Consider the following 11,232-nt stretch of genomic DNA (forward strand, 5'->3'; position numbering starts at 1 on the left):
GACCCATACTCCCACTGACTGCCCCTCACTCTCTTAGCATCTTTGGGACGGTTTGTTCCTATTTGGATTAGACATTCTCTAAATTGCCCATTAGTTACGATGGTATCGCCCCCTATTGGCCAAGTGCAGTCAAATATTGTCTTATATTCATTTCTGGTGAAGGAGCTTCAGCATGGAACAGGTCTGTGTGGCGGTCACATGATGGAGCAGTGACAGTCTGAGGAACGGGTTGTCATAGATGTTAGGTTATACATCATGGGCTGGATAGAAGCTGTCTACGGTCTTCAGAACTGGATAATAAATGGATAATATCCGGATAAAAATAAATATCCTATATATCACATTGGCTACGCATGGCCGGTCTGCAACAAACTTGAAACATTGTATCAACTATTAACTTGGGCCCGGCCTGAAGCGCCTTGCAACATTGTATAAAATATTCTGGGCCCTCAGTTTCCCGCGCCAATGAGCTCGGGACCGACACCGCTGTAGTTTATTTGCGCAATGGATAAGAAGTAATCAAGTAAGCCTAATTTATGACGTTTCCACTAGATCAGAGCATGACATGTTTATCGAAATGAAAGATTTTTCAAAAACATTGAGGAGCTATTGCCATTCTCAATGGATGTAAAAACAGACTTTGTTTGCTTGCTGTTTGAGGTGAAGAAAACATTACTTTGAGAAGCTCCATGGCTCATTAGTGGTAGTGCATTAAGCCAATCAGAAATACTATCAGATCCCCAAATGGCCAGGTAGCCTATAGGCCTACTTCTATGCATAATCAGGTGCGCGTCCTTACTCATCATTGACAGGAGAGCTCCAAACAAAATACAATTACTAAATTGACAGAACTCATAAATGGAATGAAAAAAACAAAACTTGTTTCTCACAAGTGTAGCGTAGGTTGTGCGCTCTGCAAACAACGTGTCCACTCCCTCCGACAATGAGAACGGTAAAAGATTTGAATAATAATATATTGAATGCATTAACAGACATTACCGTAACCAAACAAACATTGTATATTAGGAATTAACGTTAAATGAAACGCAAACAATTCACACTGAAGTTATGAAACAATGAACATGCACAAATTGGCGGGAGAGCGCGCATTCTGGAGAGAGAAGTGCATTGTGCAGCCACACTCCCCTTCTTCTTGGACTGTGCCATCCCCGCTGCCTCTGCAGTGGATTAGTCTCTGCCTCCGCAATGGATTAGTTCACTGAGATGGGAGCGAATAAGACGGGTGTCTCGTGTGCCATAAAAAATATATATATTTGCTGCTGCTCGACAAAAACAAATCTCGGTAGACCAACAGCCTGTTGACCAAACAATCGACCAATCGAATAATTGGGGTCAGCCCTAGTCCCCTGGCTACCTTATGTTTTAAGGCTGTTCAAACAACTTTTTGAGATGGAACTTAGGTTCATTGTGAGAAAGCCATGCATACAATTATGAAAGTGTAGCCTATAGCCAAAGTCATATTTATACCCTATCGAATGGAGAGAGAAGGGACTATAGGCTACTTTTCTTGTTTTTTTTACTGCTAAAACAAGATCGTTAAGGAGTGTCCGTTATAATTATTTTTATAGGTTTAGGCTATAGCAGAGAGCAAGAGCGAGACTTTGGAATTCTCTCTTGCGTTCTGTATACAACATATTTATTGAAATGGGCTATAGCAAATAGTAACAGGCAAATTACTTGGAATGTCACTTGTGTGCTGCCCTGCTGTGTGCTGCCAGTCAAGATCAAATTGGCTAAACCATCGTATGTCACATCTCAATGTTATCATCGACGATGGATGTCAATCATCGTCAATAGATGACGCTATCGGAATATCGCCCAACCCTAATTGGCTCATACACTCACAACCTTTCATTGACCGTTGTTTTGTCACAATGTTAGTTAGCATGTAAACAAAGCTGGAGTAAGATCTTGCAACGCCAGGGTTGTGGGTTCGATTCCCACAGGGGGCCAGTATGAAAAATAAAATAAAAATTATGTATGCACTCACTAACTGTAAGTCGCTCTGGATAAGAGCGTCTGCTAAATGACTAAAATGTAAATGTAGTACAGTGCATTCGGAAAGTATTCAGACCCCTTCCCCTTTTCCACATTTTAAGTTACAGCCTTATTCTGAAATTGATTAAATAAAATGTTTTCCTCATCAATCTACACGCAATACCCCATAATGACGAAGAAAAAACTGGTTTTAGAAATGTTTGCAAATGTATTACAAATAGAAAACAGATACCTTATTTACATACGTATTCAGACCCTTTGCTATGAGACTCAAAATTGAGCTCAGGTGCATCCTGTTTCCATTGATCATCCTTGAGATGTTTATACAACTTGATTGGAGTCCACCTGTGGTATTGATTGGACATGATTTTGAAAGGCACACACCTGTCTACATAAGGTCCCACAGTTGACAGTGCATGTCAGACCAAAAACCAAGCCATGAGGTCGACGGAATTGTCCGTAGAGCTCCGAGACAAGATTGTGTCGAGGCACAGATCTGGGGTACCAGAACCAAAACATTTCTGCAGCATTGAAGGTCCCCAAGAACACAGTGGTCTCCATCATCATTAAATGGAAGAAGTTTGGAACCACCAAGACTCTTCCTAGAGCTGGCCGCCCGGCCAAACTGAGCAATCGGGGGAGAAGGGGAGGTGACCAAGAACCCGATGGTCACTCTGACAGAGTTCCTCTGTGGAGATGGTAGAACCTTCCAGAAGGACAACCAACTCTCAAGCACTCCACCAATCAGGCCTTTATGGTAGAGTAGCCAGACAGAAGCCACTCCTCAGTAAAAGGCACATGACAGCCCGCTTGGAGTTTGCCAAAAGGCACCTAAAGATTCTCAGACCATGAGAAACAAGATTCTCTGGTCTGATGAAACCAAGATTGAACTATTTGTCCTGATTGCCAAGCGTCACGTCTGGAGGAAACCTGGCACCATCCCTACGGTGAAGTATGGTGGTGGCAGCATCATGCTGTGGGGTTGTTGTTCAGGGGCAGGCACTGGGAGACTAGTCAGGATCAAGGGAAAGATGAACGGAGCAAAGTACAGAGAGATCCTTGATGAAAACCTGCTCCAGACCGCTCAGACTGGGGTGAAGGTTCACCTTCCAACAGGACAACGACCCTAAGCACATAGCCAAAACAACGCAGGAGTGGCTTCGGGACAAGTCTCTGAATGTCCTTGAGTGGCCCAGCCAGAGCCCGGACTTGAACCCGATCGAACATCTCTGGAGATACCTGAAAAGGACTGTGTAGCGACGCTTCCCATCCAACCTAATACCCAAGAAGACTCAAGGCTGTAATCTCTGCCAAAGGTCCTTCAACAAAGTACTGAGTAAAGGGTCTGAATACTTCTGTAAATGTGATATTTCCGTTTTGATTTTTTTTATAAATTAGCTAAAAATTTCTACAAACCTATTTTTGCTTTGTCGTTATAGGGTATTGTGTGTAGATTGATGGGGAAAAAACAAACAATTTAATCCATTTAAGAATAAGGCTGTAACGTAACAAAATGTGGAAAAAGTCAAGGGGTCTGAATACTTTCCGAATGCACTGTAAATGTTTGTTTTTCAAATGGCATCCCTTTCAGGCTTGGGAAGGCACGCAAGTGTTGTAATTCTGGCCAACGGATTGATAACAACCAATTTGAGGTTAAAAAGCTGGATTGGTATGCTCTTGCACTTGAATGCTCACAAAAAAGCACTGTACACGTTCAGCCTTGTCCTCTTGTAACTGCATTTATGAACAACATGCATGTTATCAAAGTTGTTCTGCTGAGCCCTGACAAAGCAGAAACTAAGTAGTTGTGGAATGTTAAGTCTGTGAATGGGTGAAGTGAACAGGGTGGGGGGTAATGGGCTTGTCTGGCCACATGAACACTGACCAACTGAAACAGATATCAAAGCCCTGGGCTTTGGGAAAGACTGGTCAGAGGTTAGGTTGAAAATCTTTGAAGTTCTCTCTAGGATATTGACCATTTAACCTTTTTTTAGAATGTGGTTTAAGAAATAAATATGCATCACTGATCCATCTCACTGTTATGAGTAGGCCCTCTGTAGCTCAGTTGGTAGAGCATGGCGTTTGCAACACCAGGGTTGTGGGTTCGATTCCCACGGGGGGCCAGTATGAATATGTATGCACTCACTAACTGTAAGTTATGACTAAAATGTTATGACTGAAGCTTGTACTATTGTTTTCCTAATATTATTTTTCTCTCTCTGGCAGGTATCTTTCTCCTGTGCGCCCCAGTAGCCGTCCCCTGCCGGCCGCTGAATCTACAGCCCCACCCTCCTCTCAGCCCCCTACCCCGGCGTCCCATCAGACCCCTAGGCACCCCAAGTCCAACTCTCTCAGCCTCTTCTACAAAAAACGTAAGATTTCACTAGATAGTAGTTGGTCTACAGTTGTCATCTGTGGGGTTTTGTTTGTGTATGACTGGTTGTCTGTCTTTGTAACCTGCTTTCTAACTCCTTCTGTGTTCTTCCTGTAGTGTACCGGCTGGCCTACATGAGGCTGAAGATGCTGTACACACAACTGTTGACCTCTCACCCTGAGCTGGAGCCAATCATGTGGACTCTGTTCCAGCACACACTGCAGAATGAGTACGAACTGATGAGAGACCGCCACCTGGACCAGGTACTGTACAGTGTTCATACACATACTCTGATGCAATTTGGACATGCAATCAAAACACACTCTATACATAATCATGTACAACTTAACACCTGTGGCTTTTTCTCCGCAAACAGTTGATGATGTCGGCCATGTACGCCATATGCAAGGTGAAGAACGTGGACTTGCGTTTCAAGACCATCGTCACTGCTTACAAGAACATGCCCAACACCAACCAAGAGGTGAGTACACAGGGATACGAACTACCTACTCCTGCTGTGGAGCTTTAGTGTAGACATGAGGGACTGAAAAGGACTTGCTCCAAATGGCTAGTGTGGCATGCTTTATTAAGTCAGATGAGAGGAAGGATTACCACAGATGCATAACATCTCCCCGTCTTTCTTGCAGACATTTAAGCACGTGTTAATCCGGGAGGGCCAGTATGACTCCATCATCGTCTTCTACAACCTGGTGTTCATGCAGAAACTGAAGACCAACATCCTGCAGTACGCCTCTCCCAGGGTGAGACAGACAGTCAGCACCCCCATGTGGCACCATAACATACTTCACATGGTCCTGATCTCTCACATGCAGGTTCAAAATGCTTGCCTACCTAATGTTCTGGCATTCTCTACTGACACACTCACTATGGTCTCTATCCCCCAGCCCCCCACACTGTCTCCCATCCCACACATCCCCCGCAGCCCCTACAAGTTCCCCAACTCCCCCCTGAGAGTGCCTGGTAGCAACAACGTCTATATCTCTCCCATGAAGAGCCCAACGCGCATGTCTCCAGGGGTCATGACCCCACGTACCAGGTCAGTACCCTACCACCAATGAACCAGGCTGATTCACTGGTAGGACACCTTGTTTTGTATGCTCTTAGTGATGAACCGATTTATAGCGGAGGCACATCTCATTATCTGGACGTTTCAGTTCCAAACGGGCAAAGATATTGGCAAATGTAATGTGTAATCTTTCTCCTATTTTGTTATGATAATGTCCATGTTCAATTTTAGCGTTATCAATTAGTAAATGTTAGTTTTATTTCTCTAATGATATGAATCATTATTATTTTTGTATTTTTCCCCCCGTGTTTTGTTCTCCACAGAATCCTGGTATCGATCGGTGAATCGTTTGGGGTAAGTGATCATTTTCATCAACATAGTAGAAAATAGTATTTCCAAAAATGGGCCAGCACACACATTGTGTCCAGTGCACTAAAATTATGTTCTCTGTCTTGTTTCCACTGCAGACCTCTGATAAGTTCCAGAAGATCAATGCGATGGTGAACAGCAGTGATAGGTCCTTGAAGAGGAGTTTGGATATGAGCTCCGCCCCCAATCCCCTGAAGAGGTTGCGCTTTGACGTAGAAGGACAGGACGAAGCTGACGGGAGGTAGGAGCTAGCTAGCTTTAATGTTGGTTATACTAGGCTACAGAATGTTTGTTCATGCAGAGGTGAGGCATGGTTAATATAGGTTGCTGATCTCTTCTTGCTCTTCTCATCACAGCAAACCTGGGGAAGATTCCAGACTGATACAGAAACTTGCAGAGATAGGTAAGTTAATTTCTGGATTTACCTGAATTCTGCTTTCATCATTCTTAGTTTCGTGTATTATATCAGTTCTACTTTTCTTTTACCATCCTTCAAACATTATAATCCAATAGACTTTGCTGTAGTCTGTCTTTCTGTTAACTATCTGTTGTTCTGTATGTATGCCATGAAACTCAAGGTTGTGTCTCTGTTTGTTTTCAGGCTCCACTCGGACCCGCATGCAGGAACAGAAGATGAAGGATGATGCAGAGTCCAAAAAGGACAAGCCTTGAATTTCACTGAAGGACTTACTGTCCAGCACTGTTTGAGTGTATAGGTGCCAGAGACTACTCCTTACCCCAACATCCTAGACCCCCAACCATCCCTTCAAAAAAGGAATACATTTTTTTCTGTGCATTTGGTTTTTTGATTTTAGATTTTAGTTTTGCCGTTTTTATATTTAAGCGATACTCTTTTGAGAGAGTAATTTGTGAATACAGAGAAGTATTGTTTCTCTTTGTTGTTTAGTGTGGATTCTTTAACTGAGTGTTTAAAAAAAAAATATCCTTGTTATTGAAATTGTTATGGGAGATCAAGTGCGTATTACCATGTTTTATAGAGGGACACTAGTTTTAAGGGTATGCTATAAGAAATCCTTGTTTTGACTTGGTCTTCTGGAGTTTCTTAAAGTCAGGGTGGTTGATGCAATATGATTCCATATCTCTTCTCTTCCTGGTCTATTTCGAAGTACGAGCTTGACTTGAAATAACCTCATATTGATTCTGAACAGGCAGACCTGCGTAATGTTTTTGACAGAAACAATCAACTCACCATACCTTCATTGACATCCGACATGTTTTCAATCATCTGATGTGACTATATAACCTGAAACGTAATTTGCTTACGGAAGCATTAAAGATGTGACTGTCTTGTTATAGGATCATTAGTTACAATAACTTTTCAATAGATCAAATCCAAAACTTGTTTTCATATCTCCTCTTCACATTGACTGTTGAATGGCTACATAGGAATGTTTGGTTTTATGTATTAAGGACATTCTTTACAGTTCAAAGGGACTCGGTAGCACTTTATTTTACAGTACAGAAAAGACCAGGTGTTTACTCAAATGTTATATTTGAAGTAATCCCAAAGAAACCAATAAATAACATTTTGGGTAAATATGAATTGTCAGTTGAGTCCTTTATAGTAGCGAACTCGGTATTTACTACGTATGTATTTATACTGAACAAAAATATAAATGCAACATTCAACAATTTTACGGAGTTACAGTTCATATAAGGAAATCAGTCAATTCAAATAAATTCATTAGGCCCTAATCTATGGATTTCACATGACTGGGCAGGGGCACAGGCATGGGTGGGCCTGGCTCCCAAGTGGGTGGGCCTATGCCCTCCCAGGCCCAGCCAATCAGAATTAGTTTTTCCCCACAAAAGGGCTTTATTACAGACAGAAATACTCCTCAGTTTCATCAGCTGTCCGGGTGGCTGGTCTCAGACGATCCCGCAAGTGCAGAAACCGGATGTGGAGGTCCTGGGCTGGCATTTTTACATGTGGTCTGCGGTTGAGGCGGGTTGGACATACTGCCATATTCTCTAAAACGACGGAGGTGGTTTTAAATTAACATAAAATTATCTGGCAACCGCTCTGGTGAACATTCCTGCAGTCAGCATGCCAATTGCACACTCCCTCAAAACTTGAGACATCTGTGGCATTGTGTTGTGTGACACAACTGCACATCTTAGTGGACTTTTATTGTCCCCAGCACAAGGTGCATCTGTGTAATTAATGATCATGCTGTTTAATCCACTTCTTGATATGCCACACCTGTCAGGTGGATGGATTATCTTGGCAAAGGAGAAATGCTCACTAACAGGTATGTAAACAAATTTGTGCACATAATTTGAGAGAAATAAGCTTTTTGTGCGTAAGGAACATTTGTGGGATCATTTATTTCAGCTCATGAAACATGGGACCAACACTTTACATGTTGCGTTTATATTTTTGTTCAGTGTATATGTGAAATGTTTGTACTTTGTACTGTTGGTATGTCATGATACCAATTATGTACACTGCCAGGGGGCGCTACACACAGTGCATTCAAAAAGTATTCAGATCCCTTGACTTTTTCCACATTTTGTTACGTTACACCCTTTTTCTCAAATGGATTAAATACATTTCTTTCCTCATCAATCTACATACAATATCCCATAATGACAAAGCGAAAACAGCTTTTTAGAAATTATAGCAAATTCATTAAAAATAAAAAGCAAAAATACCTTATTTACATAAGTATTCAGACCCTTTGCTATGAGACTCGAAATTGAGCTCAGGTGCATCCAGTTTCCATTGATCATCCTTGAGATGTGTTTACAAGTTGATTGGTAAATTCAATTGATTGGACATGAGTTGGAAAGACACACACCTGTCTATATAAGGTCCCACAGTTGACAGTGCATGTCAGACCAAAAACCAAGCCATGAGGTCGAAGGAATTGTCAATAGAGCTCCAAGACAGGATTGTGTCGAGGCACAGATCTGGGGAAGGGTACCAAAAAATGTCTGCTGCATTGATGATCCCCAAGAACACAGTGGCCTCCATCATTCTTAAATTGAATTAGTTTGGAACCACTAAGACTCTTCCTCTCTTCCAAACTGAGCAATCGGGGGGAGAAGGGTCTTGGTCAGGGAGGTGACCAAGAACCCGATGGTCACTCAGACTTCAAGAGTTCGCCTGTGGAGATGGGAGAACCTTCCAGAAGGACAACCATCTCTGCAGCGCTCCACCAATCAGGCCTGTATGGTAGAGTGACCAGAAAGAAGCCACTCCTCAGTAAAAAAGGCACATGACAGCCCACTTGGAGTTTGCCAAAAGGCACCTAAAGGACTCTCAGACCATTGGAAACGACATTCTCTGGTCTGATGAAACCAAGATTGAATTCTTTGGCCTGATTGCCAAGCGTCACGTCTAGAGGAAACCTGGCACCATCCCTACGGTGAAGCATGGTGGTGGCAGCATCATGCTGTGGGGATGTTTTGCAGCGGCAGGGACTGGGAAACTAGTCAGGATCAAGGGAAAGATGAACGGCGCAAAGTACAGAGAGATCCTTGATGAAAACCTTTTTTTCACACACGCTTTTTCAGTTCTGCCCACACATGGTCTGTAATTCTTGTTTCAAGTAGACCACCATAGTCCCCATGCCGAAGAATGCCAAGATAACCTGCCTAAATGACTATCGCCCCGTAGCACTCACACCTATAGCCATGAAATGCTCAAAGTCAGCAAGACAAAGGAGCTGATCATGGACAACAGGAAACGGAGGGGCGAGCACGCCCCCATCCACATCGATGGGGCTGTAGTGGAGTGGGTCGAGAGCTTTAAGTTCCTTGGTGTCCACATCACTAAGGAATGAACGCCTTTTCCCCCCCAGGAGGCTGAAAATATTTGGCATGGGCCCTCAGATCCTCAAAGTTCTACAGCTGCACCATTGAGAGCATCTTGACTGGCTGCACCACTGCTTGGTACGGCAACTGCAAGGCACCCGACCGCAAGGCACTGCAGAGCGTGGTGAGTACGGCCCAGTACATCACTGGGGCTGAGCTCCCTACCATCCAGGACCTCCAATACCAGGCAGTGTCAGAGGAAGGCCCAAAAAATTGTCATGGACTCCAGCCACTCAAGTCATAGACTGTTCTCTCTGCTACCGCACGGCAAGCGATACCAGTGCACCAAGTCTGGAACCAACAGGATCCTGAACAGCTTCTACCCCCAAGCCATAAGACTGCTAAATAGCTAATCAAATGGCTATTTTTTGCACTAACTCCCTTGCACTGAATCTATGCACACACTCACACATACTTACACTGACACCCCAACACACACATAACACGCGCACACATGCATACTGACGCCACACACACACTCACATTCACACTCCCCACATACGCTGCTACTACTATCTTATCTATCCTGTTGCCTAGAACCATAGGTTCTAACGATGAACTTAGCCTTAAGATGCTTTGGCATGGGCCCTCAGTCAAACCGTCCTGGTCATTAGAATAGATAAAACAGTTCACAGTTACCGCTACCAATCCAAGGCAATTAATGTAGATGGACATCTTGGAGCGGTGCCGAACACTTTCCAGCAGAAAAGAGCTCTGTAGTGCCTCACCCCTGAGGATTGCATAACCAGCTACTGTTCATCTGCCTGTGATTGGGTGAATGGCTTATACATTTAGTGAGCCCTTGGAGCAATAGGAAGGATCATATGGTAAACAGTTTCTAGGTGTCTATGGCAACTGGAAGTTATGTTTTTCTCTCATTTAATGGCTAATACAGTACTTGGTAGAAACCTAAGAGACTAGTTGTGCTGACAATGACAAGTAATGACATCATACCTTGGTGGTGGTCACTGAATAAATAAATGACTGTATACAAAAGCAGTCTCCCATTTGTGAATATTTAAAGCTGTTCTAATGGGGCCTTTGTCTTGATTGAATCTGATTCCTTGTTTTGGGAAATAACCATATCCGTTGTTCATGTCTAATTCATACCAAAGCGTATGACTACCGGCAGTCCGGTAACAACCACACACACTCATTGACTTGTGAGGTACATATTGATATACACTAATTACGGGTACTCACTCAATCATTATCAAGACACTCCACATGTTCGTTCACTGGTGTATCTATTGGTAGTCTACATGTAATAGCAGTCCTGAAATAGGATAGGTTGGTTAGTATGACATGTAGCCTTGCTAAATAGTCTGTGGATGTTCTCTTTCTCTGAGCTCTTGGAAAGTACACTCTTAATATACAGGAATCCGATCCAATTTCCTGATATTAATCTTCTTAGATTTGATGAATTGTTAAAATGTAAGTGGTTTATCTCGCTATATCCCAGACAGATATAATCCTTAGTAGAAGTCAAATTGTCACAGTGCATGATGAACTAACTGGTGACTGTTTTTAATCAATCATGCTCTCTACACTTGCCACTTAAAGACTTATATTATTATATTATTTAGAATGACATTCAACACAA

General features: G+C 42.9%; 1 protein-coding gene across 1 annotated transcript in view; it reads left to right on the forward strand.

Moving 5' to 3' along the window:
- rb1 (retinoblastoma 1) overlaps nt 1-7,347 on the forward strand; it is a 40,309-nt gene extending 32,962 nt beyond the window's left edge. Inside the window, exons 19-27 of the mRNA XM_041895084.2 lie at nt 4,246-4,391; nt 4,511-4,656; nt 4,770-4,874; nt 5,041-5,154; nt 5,299-5,450; nt 5,744-5,774; nt 5,888-6,030; nt 6,146-6,192; nt 6,391-7,347. Of these exons, the coding sequence (XP_041751018.1) occupies nt 4,246-4,391; nt 4,511-4,656; nt 4,770-4,874; nt 5,041-5,154; nt 5,299-5,450; nt 5,744-5,774; nt 5,888-6,030; nt 6,146-6,192; nt 6,391-6,461 (955 nt within the window). The 3' untranslated portion in view covers nt 6,462-7,347. The remainder of the gene's footprint in view (nt 1-4,245; nt 4,392-4,510; nt 4,657-4,769; nt 4,875-5,040; nt 5,155-5,298; nt 5,451-5,743; nt 5,775-5,887; nt 6,031-6,145; nt 6,193-6,390) is intronic.
- The last annotated feature ends 3,885 nt before the right edge of the window (nt 7,348-11,232 follow it).

The sequence above is a fragment of the Coregonus clupeaformis genome, chromosome 13 (genome assembly GCF_020615455.1).
Source record: "Coregonus clupeaformis isolate EN_2021a chromosome 13, ASM2061545v1, whole genome shotgun sequence".
Lineage (NCBI taxonomy): Eukaryota > Metazoa > Chordata > Actinopteri > Salmoniformes > Salmonidae > Coregonus > Coregonus clupeaformis.